General features: G+C 33.6%; 1 protein-coding gene across 1 annotated transcript; it reads left to right on the top strand.

The window, feature by feature from the left end:
• Positions 1 to 958: 958 nt before the first annotated feature.
• On the top strand, positions 959 to 19265 carry LOC148938644 (uncharacterized; the record flags this gene model as incomplete). The annotated part of the gene is made up of 5 exons (XM_089107640.1): positions 959 to 1153; positions 9970 to 10074; positions 11128 to 11281; positions 13901 to 14037; positions 18911 to 19265. Coding segments are annotated over exons 1-5 (913 nt in total), but the record flags the coding sequence as incomplete, so codon positions are not given.
• Positions 19266 to 21225: the final 1960 nt, after the last annotated feature.

Raw genomic sequence — 21225 nt, 5'->3', positions numbered from 1 at the left:
CTAACGAATTAAAACACATAGAAAATAACATGAATTGAGGAGAAAAACAAACAAACACCACACATAGGAAAATCAAAAGAACTCACATGCGATAGACGGTAGTCGTTTTCAAATACAAAAACAGTATGGCAATCAGACACAGGTACAAGGTAAGGAAAATAGTTATTTATATTTTGTCGGTCCAGGACAGTACATTCTGTTAGAACAAAAATTGTTGTCCAAATTTTCCTAGAGTAGTGTTTGCAACTATTTCGATAATAATAGTTTGCAACTATTCGAAATGAATAGTTTTCTAGGAGACAGGAACAAGAAATAATAGATAATGGACCTTTCACATTGCCGCATATAATGAGCGTCCCTAATTTTTCAATTAAAAACAATTCTTTTATTAGAAAGAAGTTTACCAATTTAGATACCTTGCATAAATATATGTTCCAGACCTACCTAGTCAATGTGAAAGAAATAAAAGTGTCAAAAAAATGATTAACATTCTAGTTTTGATAATCTTATCTGCTGCAGCAGCATCTTGAATGAAGGAAAAGACGTTAACAGAAAGGTTTAAACCTTGAATTTCATAGAGCGTAAAACCTGAGTTTTTTTTTCAAAATCACATCTCAAAAACTAGATTCAGTCATAACGGAAGGTTTAAAAATCATCAAACTTCGAACAAATCAGATCAAAATGCCGACCAGTCAGATTAAAGAATCAAAGAGTTTGACATTTCTTCCAAAGCTGAGTCAAGGATGCGATTGCTACCATTGTCTGAAAAATTAAAATCAGAAAGGGATTTGAAAAAGTAAGAAAGAAAATCCTTTCTGATTGGTGGATTATTTTAAATGACTGATCATAGAACAATATACTAGCTTCCGAAAGGAAACGCAACTGTGTTAACCCTGTCATGACCACACATGTGCTTGATAACGTCTTAACGCATTCAAATCGAAGAAAAGAGGAAAAGTCCAAAATATTCAAGCTACTATTGCTTGATTTCATGGCTTGTCTAAATATACTAAAACAGGAGATCAGAGCCATAGAATCGACTTTTCCTAAACAACATGAAAGGTTCCAAGTCCTTTCAGCGACTGTTGATGAGCTAACTTGTAGATTTATAGATAATAAGGGAAAGAAGCATGAGATTTATGGAAACATAACAGTAAGTTATGAGTAGACTAGCCTATTGTGTAATAATTTTTCTCGTTTTTTTTCAGCTACTCCTAATATTTTTCATTGTAATAATCAGTTAGTTGAAATATTAGGCTACAATGCATGTAGTATTACAGGCTAAAACCCTTAGACAATACCATAGGCTAAATAGGCCTAATCTTGGACACATCCTTTAATTAAAATTTATCCTTGCATCACTGCATAATCTCTTAAGTGAAACACAAAGTATAAGATTAAAAGGTAAAGGTCTAGAATAGGGGTTATTGTGAAAGAAACATGTTAAGAAAACAACCTGGTAGCCTAGGCTAGTATTATAGGTAAATTTGCAGGTGGCACAATAATTGGTCAATATATACCAAATCATATTAGGGTAAGACACCCAGTAGTCAGACACTTTAATCACTTTTTGACATTTAAACTGCTCTAATTACTGTATTATACCACCTAGAAACTTAATTTTTGTATAAAAAAATTTCTGAAGAATTTCTGAACAAGTAGGTTACTAATTCAAATAGTTTCACTTGTACAGCGCCACCTATTTTTGAATTTACTAGCAAATGACAATTCTGCCTAAACTTGGACATACGAACGGCTCATTGTAAAGTGGTTATTAAAATAGTATAAAAGATTCTGTCCGAGAATAGGCAGGTGGCCAACTACTGGGTGTCTTACCCTATTGAGTTTCAAATAAAGTGAATACACTATTTGATGCCTTTTTTTATGCTGATTACAAATATAATAAGCATTTCTATTGGAAATGAATTTCAGCCCCCCCCCCCCCTATATAGGCTATACCTAACCTAACCCTGAATTGGCATATATAGGGGGGGGGGGGGCGGAAATTAATTTCCGATAGAAATGCTTATTATATTCGTAATCAGCATAAAAAAAGGCATCCAATGGTGTATTCACTTTAGTCCTAACTCAATAATATGATTTGGTATATATTGACCCAATAATTTAGCTATGATGAAAGTGAAAATTTCATTTGATGCCCTTTTTATGTTCTTTCATAATACAATAATTACTTCTATTACAAATTGCACCTTGAGCCCTTAAAAGGGCCCCAGAGGTGTTTTGTGTTGTAACCACACAAAGAAGTTATCAACACTAGCCTAGTTGAGTTATTGAAAAGTGGTTAAAAATATATCACCTGTTTATAAATAAGTTGTTCAAGAGTAATATATTCCAAAAATACTTATTTATAACAATTCAAGGTAAAGTTCTACCAAATCATATTATTGAGTTAGGACACAATTGAATACACCATTTGATGCCTTTTTTTATGCTTATAAAAAATATAATAATCATTTCTATTGGAAATGAATTTCAGCCCCCCTATATATGCCAATTGGTAAAGTTCTATGAAATCATATTATTAAGTTAGGAATAAAGTGAATGCACCATTCAATGCCTTTTTTTATGCTGATTACGAATATAATAAGCATTTCTATCGGAAATGAATTTCAGCCCCCCCCCCGATATAGGCAATACCCAATCCAACCTAACCCGAACTTGGCATATATAGGGGGGGGGGGGGCTGAAACTCATTTCCAATAGAAATGCTTATTATATTCGTAATCAGCATAAAAAAGGCATAAAATGGTGTATTCACTTCAGTCATAACTCAATAATATGATTTTGTAGAACTTTACCTGCCAATTCAGGGTTAGGTTAGGTTATCTCCAATAGAAATGATTATTATATTCATTATCAGCATAAAAAAAGGCATCAAATGGTGTATTCACTTTATTTCTAACTCAATAATATGATTTGGTAGAACTTTACCCAATTCAAACCTCATTTATTAGGCAACTCAATTCAAACTGTTTTCCTGTTTTTCAAATGCCATCAGCAAAAATAGTGCTTAATTTTGAAATTTGAAATTTTGCCATCAACAATTCAGGGTAAATTCCAAATCAGGGTATTTATTTGCCCATTCGGGGGGGGGGGGTGTAAAGTTGAAGGTAAATTTGTAGTGGGCCATATAATTTAGCTAGGATAAAAGTGAAAATGTCATTTGATGCTTTTTTATGCTCTTTCATAATTCATATAAAATACCTTTGGGGCCCCTTTGGTGAAATTTTTCACAAATCATATTATTGACTTATGAATAAAGTAAACATACCACCTGATGCCTTTTTTATGCTCTTTCCAAATATGATAATCATTATAGTCAGAAATGAATTTTACCCCACCCCTATATATACCAATTCAGGGTAGCCTATATATTTGCACATTAGGGGGTGAGGGTAAAGTCTGAACTTACCTCCCATTTACATAAGAAATAAAATATACCCCACCCCCCTAATGTGCAAATATATACCCTGAATTGGTATATATAGGGGTGGGGGTAAAATTCATTTCCAACAAAAATGATTATTATATTAAAAAAAGGCATCAAGTGGTATGTTTACTTTATTTGTGAGTCAATAATATGATTTGCAAAAATTTACAGCTCCTTTCAGGGCTCAAGATGCAATTTGCAACAGAAACAATTATTGTATTATGAAAAAGCATATAAAAAGGCACCAAACGACATTTTTGCTTTCATCCTAGCTAAATTATTGTGCCACCTGCAAATTTACCATATTCTAGATAAGCTACTTTATGCTATCTTAGAAATTGACTAGGTTAGGAAAAGGTAAATTTCTAAGTGGCCCTATAATTTAGCTAGGATGAAAGTGAAAACATTATTTGATGCCTTTTTTATGCTCTTTCATAATTCAATAATTACTTCTGGGGCTAATTGTATCTTGAGTCCTTAAAGGGACCTCAAAGGTATTTTATATAAATTATGAAAGAGCATAAAAAAGCATCAAATGATGTTTTCACTTTCTTCTTAGCTAAATTATATGGACCACTGCAGATTTACCATGCACTTTACCCCTGCCCCCCCCTATTGTGTAAATATATACCCTAAATTGTCAACAGCAAAGTTTCAAATTACAAAATTCAGCACTATTTTTGTTGATGGCATTTGAAAAACTTGTAATGGCAGGAAAACAATTTGAATTGAAAATAAAGTACTTTGCAGGTTAGGTTATAACTTCTTTGTGTGGTTAAAAAAATGAAGTACCTTAGGGGCCCCTTTAAGGGCTCAAGATGCAATTTCCATCAGAAGCAATTATTGTATTATGAAAGAGCATAAAAAAAGGCATCAAATAATGTTTTCACTTTCATCCTACCTAAACTATAGGGCCACCTAGAAATTTACCTTGGAAAATAGAAGTTTCAGTAATAGGCTGGGGTAAGGTTTATGTTAACAGACTTATTTGGGTAGCTAAGAAATAAACTTACCTGTTTAGTCAGAATTGCATCCTGATTCCAAATTTAACATGCATTTTTGCATCAAAAATGAACTTTACCCCACCCCCAGATATATACCAATTCAGGGTATATATTTGCCCATTAGGGGGGGGTAAAGTTCATTTTTGATGCAAATGCATGTTCAATTTTGATTCAGGATGCAATTCTGACTATAGAGATAAGTTTGAAATTTACCCCACTCCCCCAATGTGCAAATATATACCCTGAATTGGTGTATTTAGGGAGGGTAAAGTTCATTTCCAATGCAAATGCATGTTAAATTTCGATTCAGGATGTAATTCTGACTGTAGAGGTAGCCTATGTGTATTTCCTAGCTACCTGAATAGTCTATTAATATAAACCTTACCCCAGTAATGAATCCAGGGGTTAGAAATATACTCTGGGACAATATTGTTGAGCTGCTTTGCTAACCTTCTTCTGCTTTCTAAGTCTTAGAAATTTGCCTACTTGTCAGGTCTATAGGCTACATGTGTTTGCAGATCTTTGAAACCTTATAAATTGGGATTGATCAAAGTTGTGAAGCTGAAAATATTTTTCTTGTACTTCATTTAAACCAAATATGTATTTACTAGGTTTCACTTTATAATACAAAGATTTTTTAAGATCATCAAAGGTCAGTGTCTTCCAGAGAGAGAAGGAGTAGAGGTAGGTAGCCTACTTCAAAATACCATTCCAGGACATACTTTGGTAAATATTGAATAATTCACATAAATGACCTACAAATAAAGTGAACTTGCCACTTGATGCCTTTTTTATGCTCTTTCTGAATATAATAACCATTTTTGGTGCAAATTCAATTTTAATGTAACCTAAACTTACCCAAATATATGGTCTATGTTATATATTTCTTATGTGTTAATTGATTCTCTAATTTGTTACTATTGATTCAATTGCTAGGTAAACCAGTTTTAACAAGAGTCATGCTAAGAGAGGTGTATAAGTTGTATCTAAAACAAGAGAAAGAGGCATCAACTATTAGAGCATCTAATCTAGAATTTTACCAAGTTATAAATAGCCAAAACTATTGTGTAATAATATTTTCTAGTATTTATTTCAGCTGCTCTGAATCTTTTTCAGTAGAATAATCATTTATTTCAAGTATTAGGCTATAATGCATGTAATACCAGGGCTCCCACATACAGGGTCATTACTAGCCAAAATGTTTGGGGAGTGGGGAGCAAGAAATTTTATCTACTGGCTGGTAATTTTTACCAACTGTTTTTTATCAATAATTAGCATAATGTCTATTTTGAATACAGTACATAAAATCACTTCACAAGTTGGTAAAACCACTGCGTTTCCCAACCAAGATTGAGGTTTCAGTATATGTCATGTCACTATTTTTATGCTGTTTTTTTAACCAAATAGAAAATTGTGGCACCATCTGTAAAATCATGGCAGGAGTTTGTAAAACTGCTGTGTTTACCTTAATTTACACTTCAGAGCAAATTAAGATCCATTTACCAACCAAGTTCAAGATTCCTGTAGATGAAATGTCAATATTTAGGTGATCTTTATTTAACAAAAAAAAAAAATTTGGCAGAATCAGAAAAATCTTTGTGCTTCGTGCCACAATTTTACCAACTCATTTTTTTTACTGAGTGCCCAAAAACATAGGTGGAGGGCATACCCCCTCCCTCCCATGTGAGATGGCCCTACCCACACATCCCAGAATACCTTAAGAATGAAAGACCAATTTCCATCATGGAAAATAACTGGAAAATGGGAAAAAAATAAGATGTCCTGGAAACATTTCAGTTGCCCTTGAAAATAATATTTCTTCCTTGTGGATAAACACAAATAGGTCTAACATTTAATGCATGTATGTCTGTTTCTGTAACATCTTTGTCATTTTGATAACAGCAACTGAGCCTGCAATTACAATGTTTGAGAAACTCCTTCAGGTTCTTTTCAGTACAGGATAGTGTACTACCTCAGAATAGAACAGAATCATTGCTCAGTATATTCTCAGGGCATGCAACTGCAAACCTTCGTGAATAATTCAAAGATTTTTCATGCAGCTGCAGGCTTGACAAATTTTTTGGGAGATTCATTGGTGGCAGAGCAGAGTATACAGCACTGTGGGACATAATGAAATGTCTCCTAACTCTGTCTTATGGACAAGCAGATGTGGACCAAGAGTACTTCATGAACAAGGACATGCTAGTGGTAAACTTAAAGGAAAGGAGTCTGATAGCTTTGTACCTGGTCCAAGATACAATTGCTAAGCATGCTGTTGACAAAACCCTGCTAAAAGGTTTAATCCAACACTGGAAATGTCTATATGCAATATCTCAAGGAAGAACAAAAAGAACAAGCTGCATATGAAAAGAAAAGAAAGGAGCTCCACCAAGAGATCAAAAATATTATACTAAAGACTAGAAGTGGTGCAAAATATTAGTTAACTATATTCCAATTAGTTAAAATACAAGATAAGAAATTGCAACTCCCTCATTAAAGATGAATGTTAAAGCTGTACAAATCTAGAGAATTCAGGAAGACCAGTCCCAGACCACCTCCCCCTTATTGTGTGCCCCGTGTATACATTCATTCTGTTGCCTTTGACAATTTTTCAGGTTTGTTTTTGGCCCTGAAAAGCTATATGGTCTGCTCAAAGGAACTAACAATCTGAATTATTTTATGTGATGAAAAAGAATGTCTATGTTCCAACAAGGACCCCCTTAACCTGGGAACTATAAAAAAGATTTTCTATTTCAATCACTGGTCTGCTAAGGGGGAATTATTGTTTTAATCTATTTTTTGTACTCTTAGGCTTTCTTGTGTGGCATCTAAATGTATTTTTGATCCAGTGGTCTGCTTAGTAGATCAGTAATGTAAAATAATCTATTAGTCTATTCACTAAAATGTAATTAGTAGGCTCTTCAATTCTGGAAGGCTTAGGTTTCAGCCAAACACATTTGCAATACTTTTGTATAGAACTGAGGGGGAATTCAAAAAACACAAAACAGAATTGCTACTACTACTACTAACTCACTGCAGCACCAAGCCACCTGAGACCAACACAGCTATACATGCTCCTTCTCCATCCCAATCTATACAGAGTGGGATGCAATTGAGTCAATGTCTCCCCTCATCACTGACCAGTGAATCAACAGATTTTTTTCCTTATTTTGCTGGACAATGTGATTTAAGGTAAAGCCTCCCTCTTTAAACCCTCCCAAGAAGTTCATATTTCCCTTAAGTCTTTCCTTGTGATATCCTTCCACACCATCCAGGGATGACCTGCTTTTTGTTCTGCCCTAGAGGGTTGGCTGACAAGGACAATCTTCAGCAATTTGTCATCCTTCATCTATAGAACATCTCCTAGCCATCCTATCCTTTCTCAAACACATTAAATAATTGTAAACACATTTGATCTCCTGTCAACCTTGCTCATAAAGACTCCCTGGCATACATCTGATTTTAATTTAGTAAAAATAAAAGGAGATAATTGAGAATAATAGGTTGATATAAGATTTCATTTGTTAGTGCAATACATTCCTAGGATTTTCAAGAATATGTTAAAAGATTTCTTCTGATAAGCTGTCCTAATCAAAAAATTGCTTATTAATAGTTAATCAGGGACTTATAAAGGGGAAATGAATCCTCAGGCAAGTGAGCCCTGGTTGAGATTTCTACTATTCTTATCCCAATATCCTATATTTTTTACATAATTTGCCTATTTTTGAAGCTGTGCCCCACTTGTAATGCATGCCCTCCAAGTTAAAATACTGTGTATGTGATGTGTCTTACTTATTGATTCTTTTATGCTAAAACAATTTCAAACCATGCTCATCAAAAAAAGATATTATTTTTCATCAAAAAAAAGACTAGGGAGATATTTCCCTAGCTTCATTGATGCATTGAGGAAATGGAGCTTTCTTTATTAACCAAAGGAAAAAAAATGTGTTATATAAAATCCAGTTCAAATTAACAATATACTGAACACTAAAAGTGTCCCTATTGCATCTGAACTCTAATATTGTCAAGCAATAGGGAGAAAGAACATAAGGTGGCAGTATCATATGATAAGAGAGGATGGTTCAAGACAATTGATTAACTCTATGGTAGAATGGAGAGATTTGGGAGTTGTTGTTGATGAGGAACTAAAATTTAAAAAACATGCACAGACAGCAGTTGCGAAAGCATCCCAGACCCTAGGCATAATCAAGCATAGTGTACACAGCAGATCTTCCATAATTATGACCAAACTGTGCAAGGGTCTTGTGTGACCATTGCTAGAATTTGGGATGTGTGTTGCAACACCCCTGAACAAGGGTGATCAGCAAAAATAGAATATTTCCAAAGACAGGCAACAAAAGTTGTTGATGGATGCAAGAATCTTGACTATTTATCTTGATTGAATAGGCTGAAGCTCTCAACAATGGTGCACAGGTGTTGAAGAGGGGATGTCATAATGACTTCTAAGCTTTTGAATGCTGACTCCTGTCAAAATCTACTTCAGTTTAATGAATTCTCCAGGACAAGGGGGTATAGTAAGAAGTTGTCTCAGAAGAGGGCAGATACCAGAGTCTGCAACCACTACTTATCCAATAGGGTGTTTACCCATTGGAACAATCTTCCTGATACTGCTGTAATTGCTCCCTCTGTTGACACCTTTAAGATTGCTGTTGACAAGAGTTGGTCCATTAAGCCATGGAAGACAGATTGGGATGCAATTTGAGTCAATGGCTCCCCATTATTACTAACCAGCAACTCTACAGGGTTTTCTTTTCCTTATTCCACTAGACAAAGCAATTTGAGGCAATAGCAATAACTCTTTTGATGTTCAGTTGACCTGTTTCATAATAATGTTGCCAAGTAAGCAGCTCTGCTTCACACAAATCTTTGTTAGCAAATTAATTATCCAGTCTCACAGAGTTCAAATAGTAGCTCTATTTAAAAAAAAAGATCTAACGTTTTTCTATGAAAAAGCTAAATTACACAGTTAAATCATTTGGAGAATTTATAAAATTTTGGTTCCCAATACAATTCCAATCTTCTGGAAAACCAAAACTATTGCAATTCTTAATTTCAATTTGTCATCCCATCACTACTTTTTACACTGAAGGGTATATTATATGAGATTTGTAAACTGAATTGCATCCTTCCTTAAAGAGATGAATTATCCTAAAGATTGGAATTCAAAAGGAAATCAGCTCAGCATAAAAATAAAATAGATATGTAATCTCAGTGTGTGTCATAAGAATGGTTTTAAATTTGTTAGGCATGTATCCAGAAATATATTTTAAGGAGCTTTTTAGCACAGCCAAATTAAGACCCCCCCCCCCCCAAAAAAAAAAAAACAACTGGCAAATTATAAAATTAAGTATGCACTTTGAAGAGGGAGAAAATTCTGTTAAAACAAAATAATTATCATCAATTTTGTGACTTCAAGAGCCCTTTTGTTATAAATGGTGTAAAAAAAAGGAAGTCTAAATAGCAGTACATATTCAGTTGTTTATTGTTTTTTAGGAGACCTACCCCAATACACCACCAGTCTGGTTTTGTGACACAGATGACCCAACAATTTCAGCAGTCCTTGAGCACCTTAGCAACACCAATGGAAAGAACAATCATGTAAGGTTTTACTGTTTTGAACTGTTTCTTTCTACGGTTTTACTGTTTCTTTGTTGTGGATATATTTTTTACGCCTAGAAGGCTTTGGCTAGTATAGTCAAAGAGAGCAAAAACTATCTAGGGCATTGTAGACTATCTAGTATAACAACATTGCATGGATGTTTCATCTTTCCAAACCAGAGATAAACAAAAAGAGGGGGGGGGGGTCTGTTAAACAAATATTTTGAGTCCTAACCCCTTATAAGAATTTGAATATTGTGAGTTAGTGCTGGTATATCCTTTACTTATGTTTTTGATAGTCTTTGAGTTTGATTTACTGCATTTTGCTTTGATGAAATGAATAAATATATTCCTAATTTTGGAAAGAACTAGGATGCATCCTTTTATTTTGGGTATGATGAAATATGCTTACAATAATTTATTTTGCACAAAGAAATTTTAGTTGTTCAAAGTATGAACTTTCATAATTTGAATGTATTCAGTGGACAAAGTTATACAACTTGATATGAAAAGCTCCATAACGAAACTATGAGTAGTCTCCCATAAAAAGGAAAATTTGATATTTAAAATTGCAACCAATTTGAAAAATTTTCTCCATATATATCTTAAAGCCTTAAAGGGGAATTTAACCCCTCTTAATTAGTTTAATTAGTATTTAAAAGATAAAATTTTGATGTTCAAAGATTTTGAATTAAAACATTTTTTGCAATAGAAAATGCTTGATGTAATGCACAGATGGAGGTGAAAAGAGCTCCTTCTTTTCCTTCACATAGAAAAAAAAAATCTGTTTACTCATAAAGAAAGGTAGCAAAACTCACATTTATCTCAGGTATCATGAACAATTTATTTGTAAGCTTGAATTACTTATTTGGTTGGCTAGTTTATTATATGGTTGTTTAATCACCATCCATAATCATTTAATGTTCAATTGATTAACGTCTAAAATTAATTAACGTTTATTTTAGTGTTTTAAACAGTTGTTCAACTCTAAATATGTTTGGATTCCAGTTACAAGATTATTTTTGGTCATATTCTTACTTGTTCTTTTTTCAGATAATTGAGCAAGTTCGATTCCTAGTGTCTGAACTATGCCTAAGAAATGGCCTTAGTGAGCCACTTGACCTCAAGTGTTTACATTTGACCCATGAAGGCTCTCCATATAGAGGATATTCTGAATCAGTGCCTACTTCTTCCAGGGCTAGTTCAGGTAAATCAATCCTTTTCTAAAACAAGCATGACATATAAACAAGTTGCTCAGAAGTCACATCAAATGCTTATATAGAGCTACTGAACTCGATAAATAAAAGAAGAAGAAGAAGTTAAACAAATTGATTCCAGAGCAAATTGGGCTCCCTCTACATCTAAAACCAATTATAAAACCTCCCAACGTTTTCCTGCTAGAATGACAATACAGGGTGTCCACAAAGTCTCTAAAAGTAAAATAATTCATTACAAAGTCAGCTGTTGAATTATTTAACTGAATTTACTTTCTTTTCATCAGAGTTTATAAATTATTTTTCCTGTGTTTAATAAGCTCTAACTGGGTATCTTAGCAGCACAGAGTATATCAAGATAGTACTTAATTTCTTACCGTGTTTGCAGTAGGGTAATATTGGCAGTGGTGGGAGCCAGCATTTACTTTGCTTGAAGTGAATATTCTTCATTTGGTACACAATATTTCTTATAGAACCTTAAAAAGAGTAATCCAAGGGAGTAATATATGACAAATGGGGCAGCCATGGAATTTGCCCATCCAAACTGATATGTTGATTCAGAAATGTTTGATTAAGAAACTGATAACCATGTTCTGGTCCAGCATTTTAGTGGATAACAGTGAATGTTAGTAAGTCAATCAGTTTTGCCACATGTTTGATCAGATGGACAAGGTAAATATCTGCAATAGTTGTTGCTTTGTTGAAGGAAAATGAATCAATTATCTGATTGCACATGTGGCTACGCCAAACATTCACTTTTTGACTGGGTAAGTGAAGCTTCCTAGTCACATGGGGGTGTTCTTATCCATAGGTCCTCATATTGAGTTATTTTAATTTGCCTGAACACAAAAAGTTGCCTTCTTGCTAAAAGAAACGTGGTTGTGAAATGCTTGATCCTCAGGAATGTGTTCCAGCATATTGATTGTTCTTGTCTTTGTCATACAGCTCAAGGGCTTGTAACGTTGCCATTTATTGGTGTGCCACCACAGGTCCTTATGGATGACAGTGCAGCAAATTGTCAGTTGTAAAAAAAATGGCAACAGCATCTCATCAACTACCTTTGCAATAATCTTTTTAAAGTGTAAAGTAATTTCATGGACACTCTTTACATTAAAAAGAATCAGTAAATAAAAATGGAGTTGAACATGATTGGGCCTTTATCTCCATTTATATTGGTTATTTTGATGAGCTTTGTCCTAAATCACAAAGCAAAGGATATGGAGGAATTTAGAATTGCCTGAGAAGATTAAACTCTCTTAAACATATATAACACAGACTATTTCAGATAAAATAGTGTCCTGGAGATAAAATATTGTAAAAAAAATTGAATCTTTTAAGAGTTTAAAGATGCAAGATTCAGTTTGGTAATTAATGTTACAAAGACTGGGTCCCTTAAATTAGGGCTAAATGTGGATCAAGAAGTAATGTTAAGTAGTGAGGAGATTGAGCTGGTGGATAGGCTCACTGTCTTAGGTATTAATATTAGTAAGGATTTTGGAGGCAGTTACGAGCATAAAAGGCAGAGTAGCTAACGCTTAGGGTGGATCCTTTTCACTGTAAAAAAGAGTTTAGAACAAAAGAAAAATGGTTCCTATATCTAAAACTAGGATATTAGAATCCACAGCAATGACAGAAGCCAAGTGGAACTCTGAAGGGTGGGTGTTTTGAAAGGCTGAGAGAGCTATACTAGATGTTTTCTTAGTAATTTTCCAACAGTTGTTTTTAATTACTCTTGAATGATTGTACATCAAACAATAAGCTATCCAAAAAAACGCGGGAAAAAAGTTTGATTGTGTTTTCTATGGCTATAATGGCCATAATTCTAAATTCATTTCAGTGGGCTGTAAAAAAAATTTTGGTTTTTGGGTTTTGTATTTCCTCTTTTTGTATTATTCTGTCTTTATCTTTGCACTTAATATTTTTCCAACTAAATTTTCTTATCTACCAGCTATTAATTTCTAAGTGTGGAGCTTTTTCCTTGATTATAAATATTTCCTGCATGGACCATTAAAACTTTGCAAATGAGAATGTTTTGCTTGCATAAATCGTGCCAACATTTGATTTAATACTATGTGTTAATGGGAACAGTTGTCCCTGCTACTTGTCTGATAAATCTGCGGTTTAGAATCTTCTTGAGAAATACACTATAAAATGTGTGAAAATTTATCATTGTTGCAATGCATCCCTAAGGGAATGATTAATATTGCTAGTTTTTGAATATCTTCCAGAAACGTTTTTCTTGCTTGAGAAAATCACGAATTGTTGTTAATCTTCATTTGAAGTTGAAAAGAAATATTATTATGGCTTTTTCTAAGGTACTTTTAATGTGTATTTGAGATCTTTTTTAAGCTTATATAATAAAATATCCTATGATACAATGACATCTTTTTTTTGTCTACCTATACCCTAAAGAAACCTCTTTTTGAATGCTGAGCGCAAAGGTAGAAACGAGTCCGACCTACTAAACTATAATTGTACCAACTTTTATTGAAGGTTAAATTCTTTACTTTTTTATATGATAGTGAAAATAATGACTTTTAAAATTTGATTTTTGCGAGTATGAAAACCTTGAATATTATTGCAACACTCAAGTTAACATATCTATCATATAGGGCATGGTTCATGTAGTGGTGATAATTCAAGTGATGAAGATGATGCAGATAATGAAAGTGATAGAGACGAAGATTTAGATGAAGATGTAGAAATGCACATAGACCTTGAGGAACCAACTGCCATAGCAAAGAAAAGTGTAAGTATATCATCTAGGAGATTTTTTGCTACTTATTTTCATTTCTAATAACCCGCACGCTTGCCCAATTGGTTTGCTCCATAAAAGAAATTGGGAGAAAGTGACAATGAATTCAGATTGCTGGCTCTATTTTTTATGTAACATACAAATCATTTGGTGGAGAATGTGGCAGCATTCTTTGTGTTCTTCAGTTTAGACTATGTAATTTGTGTAAACGTAGCTACGTAAAAAGCTTAGTACTTGCGTAGCGAACGTAGTATAAAAATAATCAAACCGGTCTTTACAAGATATTATTCATTTTTCAATAATTAAAATGTCCAATTTGATTAAAAAAAAAAAAAATTGTTGCCGCTTTGTCATTTAGAGGTACTTATTCTTAAAAAGTTTCGTCATGAAGATCAAAGCTGGAATCAAATTTATCTTTGTTTGCTCAATGTTTGATGAAACAAGTTGACGTTTTGGACACCTTAGAGACTTTTCTGCTCACAAATAAGCTTGTAAATTCATAATCTGGATTTGAAATAATACTCTTTGACTGACAATCTAGATCATGAAACGCTATTCTTCTGGCCATCTTGATAAATAATTCGATAATCTTGCTGTGGTTTTGCATTAGGGATTTTACCTGCTTGGTTAGCTTTGGATTGCGGATCTATAAATTAGCCATTCCATAGTTTGCAATTGGACAATCCGTTTTTATCATCTCTGTGCTATTGAAAATTGTTAGTTTTATTTCAAGAATGGGGGTTTTCTGTGGGAATCGGGGTTTCCTCAGCATAAAACAGTTTGCATTAAATTATTCAGACATTTCCAAACCTATTTAAGCAATGAACAGTGGTGATGATTACCATAGTGATACAAATTTCCTGGAAAAGCAAACAATGGCTCATGTGGCAGTGATTTTTTTTTTTTTTTTTTTTTTTTTACGGCAGTCTAATTTGAGCAAGGACAAGAGACATATTTTAATCTGGAATAGGAGTAACTCACATGGTATCTAAACACCATTGACACAGCTTGAGTTTGGAGTGGGATATAAAGAATGCGCCAACGAAATCGTCCAAGGTGTCAGCACTGCGCGCTGACAACTTGGAACTTTGGGGAGCGATCCCCCCCCCCCCCCGCTAATCACCAGCCGAGGTTTTCTTGCAGAATGATATATAGAATAACAAAGTTTCTTTGTTATTTCTTATCCTTTCCCCTTTATGTTTTTTTTTAGTTCTGAGTAACTTACTACTTAGATTGTAATCATTAGTTCAAAACGCTTTTCGTCAGTATTGATTTAATTCTGTTACAAGCACCTCATCCCCCCCCTAGCAGGGAGATATTTTGATCACGATCCCTCTTTGAAGTTTTGGCTCTTTGTATTGTATACAAGGGCCACTCAGAAAGTAATTTATCTTTAGAAATTGGAGCCAACGCGCTAGAGTTAGCTGTAGTACAGATCTATAAGCTTTCAATATATTGTTTATTTTTTCATTTTTTCTCGACCACCTCATATGGAATAGGGGGAGGGGGCTGCAAAAATTCGGAGGGGGCTCATTTACTTGGGAATTGAGAGTTCTAGTGCCCTTTTTCTGTATCCAGATTGTTGAAATAGTGTGCAATAGCTTAGGAACGGTAAGAATATTAAACAAAATTTTCATGGATTGTTGAAGGGAATGTTAAAATAAATCCAAAGACACTATTTAAATCTAGGTTGTCAAAAGAGTGTCATCACGATGACATTCACGATGATGACAATCAAAAGTCATCACGTGCATCTAGGTTGTCAGAATGACATTTTTTCACATCACACCTAGCAAACGTTTACGTCAAAGTCACAAATAAGAGAGTTGACTGGGAGATAGAGATATTCATAGATGGAAATATCAGATAAGAGATTTTCATTCTCTTATTCAATTTTAATTAAAATGTAATAGTTAGAATATTTTCCCAGGCGTATACTTTTGAGCATATTTTAATATTGTTTTTCAGTTTTCTTCAAAAATATCTTTTTGGAATATTTTTATCCTCAAATCGCAAGATTTTGCCACCCACAACTTTAACTATTTTTCTCACCTGTCTATAGTTACAAATCGTTATCTAACTGCTTTTTTTTTTTTTTTTTTTTTTTTTTTTTTTTAAATCATAGGGTGAACTTGGGTAAGTCCGACACCGGGGTAACTCCGTCACCCCTGTCTTATCTGATTCAGTGAAGACAGAAATCTGTGGTTCTGTACTTCATTTTCTTCCTTTGGCTTAGTACTTGACAACAGTGTTCAGTATTGCCGCCATTTTTAACCCCTCTTGTGGTGACGAAATTTTGAAATTTCGAGGAGGGCATCTTTGCTGACCACGAGGTGGGTAGTAATTTTTAACTGATAGTGCGGAAAAATAAAGAGAGGATGGAATGATTGTAAATAGCTGATGAGTTAATAGGATAGTTGAAGTATTTACTGTAATTTATTAATATGTTATCCTCATGCCAATCAGGAGATACACGGGGTTTCGGACTTACCCCGGATAACCCCCCATTCGGGGTACCTCCGGCATGTTAGACTTGCCCGGCACAGGGTAAATTACGACACGGGGGGCCGAACTTTCCATGTTTATATGATTGGCTAGTCTTTTGCAGTTCTAGCCTAGATCTCAGTGAATTGAATTTGTCAACTATTCTTTGATCTCAAGATCTTGACAAAAAAGAGTTATATTAACTGAAAAATGGAACTGGAAAAGAAAGATTATGCCAAAAATATACTTAAAGTTATGAGAAAACCTTGAATAAATTCCTTTTTTGATTTTAATTTGATCAAAAATACTTTTTTCAGATTTGACTGTCTAAATTTTTTGCTTAAGATTTTGCTTTCATATTTTTCACTTTTTATATAATTTTCTTGCATCTTCCAGTTGTTTATTATGTTTTTTTTCAAATAATAAAGGTTTACAGACATGAAAATGATATATACGAATCTTTTTTAGTTTAGTTTATTCACTGTCTTGACCCAAGTCAATAGTGTGATGGAGTTTTATCAACTGCTTTTTCCGAACCATCTGCTTTTTCAGCCATATCTAATGTAAATTTGAAGGTCTAGAGGGGGGAGGGCAGCTGCCCCCCTCGCTACACCCATGAAAATCAATACTATTATTAACAGCTAAATCTGTCAAAGCTTAAAGTAATTAGACATTGAAGAATCGCATTGTGCCAAGTTAATATTAAACCTAGTATCGTCAAATTGCTTTCCAATGAAACACTAGATAACATCAGATTTTTGGTTCTATCAGAAAAACAAATGCATGGTAGACACGTTTAGGGGAATATATTTGAGTGCAAAGGGGGTTGGGGTCGAAAACACCAAAATACTGACTGTGATTAATATGATTTTTTTCTAAACTTTGTCAATCAGTAACAATATAGCTGAATTCACGAGTACCCATAGGGAATAAACACAATTTCTGATGTTTTTCTCAGGATGCAAACGCCAACAATTTTCTCATGAGAGAAAATTTGTTTTAGATAATTTGAAACAATTGCGTTAGATTCATATTTTTTAAAACATATTTTCTGGGGCCGGTATATGGATGACATTATTTCAGTATGGGATTATGGGGAGGAGGAATTAAAAGTATTTTTGGAACATCTTAATTGTTTAGGAGGGGATTTAAAGTTTACCGTTGAATTGGAAGAGAATGGGAAACTTCCTTTCCTTGATGTTCTTCTTTTGAAAAATCAAAATAGTTTGGATTTTAAAATTTACAGAAAACCTACAAATAACAATAGATTTTTGTCTTATAATTCCAGTTACGCACACCCAGTAAGAATTGGTTCGATCTTTTTTATAACTCATCTGATCTTTAGACTTTGATCTCCAAAATTTGTTGAGGAGTTGTCTTTTCTAAGAAAAATACTAATAAGTAACATGTATCCAGAATGGTTAATTAACCAGACTTTTTCAAAGAGAAGAAAAAGGCTTCTAGAGATTTGTAAGGAAGTCTTGGAGACAACTCGGGAGAAGGATATTTTTGTTCCTTACCATATGTACCCGGGCTAAGTGAAAAACTTAAAAGAATTTTACAAAGCAATGGTTTAAGGGTAGCTTTAAAGAGTAATAATACTTTGGGTAGTTTTCTAAATTGTGGGAAGGATCTAACTTCATTGGGGCAACAAAGTGGGGTTTATCAGATCCCATGTACTTGTGGAAGCTCATATGTGGGACGTACTAACCAGAGTTTGGAAAGGAGATTATTACAACACAAAGATTCTATTTCTTCGGCTTTAAAGCAAGTTTCTAAGTCTGAAGATTTCACTTCAGCCCTTTCTGAACATATTTTTAATTTTCCAGACCATTTTATTTTGTTCGAGAATGTCTCTTTGATTTCTAGGGATCGGGGTTTAAAGCAAAATTTTCGTGAAATTCTTGAAATAAAGAAAATTTTATTCAAGAATATTGCTTTGAATCGAGATACAGGTGAATATGGGCTGGACTCTATCTATGATAATTTATTAAAATCTGAGAGAGTAAAGTTCAATTCACCCAATGTAGTTGACCTTTGTCCAAATGTTATATCATTGAACGCTAATGAACCGAATCCAAGAAGGTCAAAGAGAATAGCTTCCGCCTTTGCTTTGAAAAGAATTAGAGATTCAAATAATATGTAGTGTTAGTTGATTTAGTATATAAACTTTTGTTTTAAATTGTTTTATTTTAGTTTTACTACTGATGACGGTCACTGTATATGTGACCGAAATATCTGGTATTTTTGTGAATTTCTATCATCACTGTCTATTAAAAGGATTTTATCCCTATTTGAACTTTTATTTATCGTCATGGAAAGGCAGTGTGGTCTCCGAAATTATCTACGTCATACTTGAAAAAGGACTATTGAATGTTCGCAGAGAACACCTCTACAAATTGCTGCTGTAGAAGGCAATCTAGATGCTTGTTGTTTACTAGTTTCCTGTGGTGCAAAAATTAATTGTTTAGATTTAGATGATAAGACAGCCTTAATGTTAGCTCTGTCACAGAGAAAGTTTGCCGTAGCTGAATTTCTTCTGCTAAACAAAGCAATATATCATCCCAGCGAAAAAAAAGATGAATATCTACAATTGCTAAATGATCTTATAAGAAAATTCACTCCAGAAAAAGCAGTGACCATGAAGTTGTTTTCTTTACTATGCAACCATGCTTTCAAACAGTCTAATACACTGAAATCAATTTGCCGGTATTGGATCATTGATTATGATTGCCAGGGTAAGCTAAGTGTCAGCGCTAAATCGTTAAATATACCAGGGTGTTTAAAAAACTACTTGGCTTTTGAAGAAGAACTTCGATCTTTAAAGATACCAAGCTATCTCTGGAAACAAAGAAAAAAAATATCCTGTTTAGGCAGAATGTTGTAGTAGCTGCCACTTTTCTTGATTTTCAAGCCAATATATTTCCTTTGCTGTTCAAGCCAAGGGACAGAAAGTTTACTACATAGGGGTTTCGGACAAGGCGGTTCTAATGGTGTACTTTTTGTTTTGATCTGACTCTTTTGTTAGGAACTATGGGCTTTTATATTTCTTAACATTGGACGTGATCGTCTCTTACTAGGTTGCTAGCTACCGCTGCAACCCGGATTGCTAGCTACCGCTGCAACCCGGATTACCGCTGGTTTCTTTTCAAGATACTATCTCTGTTTTTTCGGTATTACTGTTTTTTTAACTTGCGTATAGCTTGCTTGATTGAAACCATTATGTAACCATTAATTGAATGTTTTTATGTCACGTATCAAGTATCAAGAACCTAACAAAAAATTAAACTAATTTTCTAATTTTCAGGTATTTTTCTAGTCTAAATTAAAAGATTAAAACTATTGTTCAGACACCATAAATATTTTTGCAGTTTATAACTTTAGCGATTCTGAACTAAAAACGAAAATAAAATAAAAATTAATTTTTTTCAATTTTTACGTCACGTCGCTAATTAAGTCATATATGGTTATTAGTACACAATAGGTTTTAGATATTACGTCATGTCACTTATTACGTCATATATGGTTATTGGTAGATAATCGGTAAAATATTCGTTCTTTATTATAATTTAAAATGATCCATTGAACAACTCTCTACGATGTTCCAGTGCTAAGCTATCTATGGAATATAAAGTTTAAAATACAACCTTACCACGAACTGTTTGATTGCTTAAAAAACAAAAATAAAATGTCTTTGAAAAGACAGCAGTATGGAAAGACATCAAAAATACAGTTTTTAGTGGAAAAATTTATCCTGTTTTAATTTGTTTTAGTTACAAAAGGTTTTTAACCCAATTAATTTCCTTTAAAATGAGCCATTGAACAACTTTCTACGATGTTCCAGTGCAAAGCTATCTCTGGATAACAAGAAAGGAAAAAATATCCCGTTTAGGGGTTTCGGAGCCGAAACCCCTGTATAGGAAACTTTCTGTCATTTGGCTTGAACAGCAAGGGAAATATATTGGCTTGAAAATCAAGAAAAGATTAAAACTATTGTTCAGACACCATAAATATTTTTGCAGTTTATAACTTTAGCGATTCTGAACTAAAAACGAAAATAAAATAAAAATTAATTTTTTCAATTTTTACGTCACGTCGCTAATTAAGTCATATATGGTTATTAGTACACAATAGGTTTTAGATATTACGTCATGTCACTTATTACGTCATATATGGTTATTAGTAGATAATCGGTAAAATATTCGTTCTGTATTATAATTTAAAATGATCCATTGAACAACTCTCTACGATGTTCCAGTGATAAGCTATCTATGGAATATAAAGTTTAAAATACAACCTTACCACGAACTGTTTGATTGCTTCAAAAACAAAAATAAAATGTCTTTGAAAAGACAACAGTATGGAAAGACATCAAAAATACAGTTTTTAGTGGAAAAATTTATCCTGTTTTTAATTTGTTTTAGTTATAAAACGTTTTTAACCCAATTAATTTCCTTTAAAATGAGCCATTGAACAACTTTCTACGATGTTCCAGTGCAAAGCTATCTCTGAATAACAAGAAAGAAAAAAATATCCCGTTTAGGCAGAATGTTGTAGTAGCTGCCACTTTTCTTGATTTTCAAGCCAATATATTTCCCTTGCTGTTCAAGCAAATGACAGAAAGTTTCCTATACAGGGGTTTCGGACAAGGCGGTTCTAATGGTGTACTTTTTGTTTTGATCTGACTCCTTTTTAGGA

Source organism: Artemia sp. Qi Xiang Cuo, unplaced genomic scaffold (genome assembly GCF_049724085.1).
Source record: "Artemia sp. Qi Xiang Cuo unplaced genomic scaffold, ASM4972408v1 HiC_scaffold_3061, whole genome shotgun sequence".
In the NCBI taxonomy this organism is placed as follows: domain Eukaryota; kingdom Metazoa; phylum Arthropoda; class Branchiopoda; order Anostraca; family Artemiidae; genus Artemia; species Artemia sp. Qi Xiang Cuo.
Note: the sequence above shows the minus strand (reverse complement) of the source record. Positions and strands in the feature narration are given on the sequence as shown.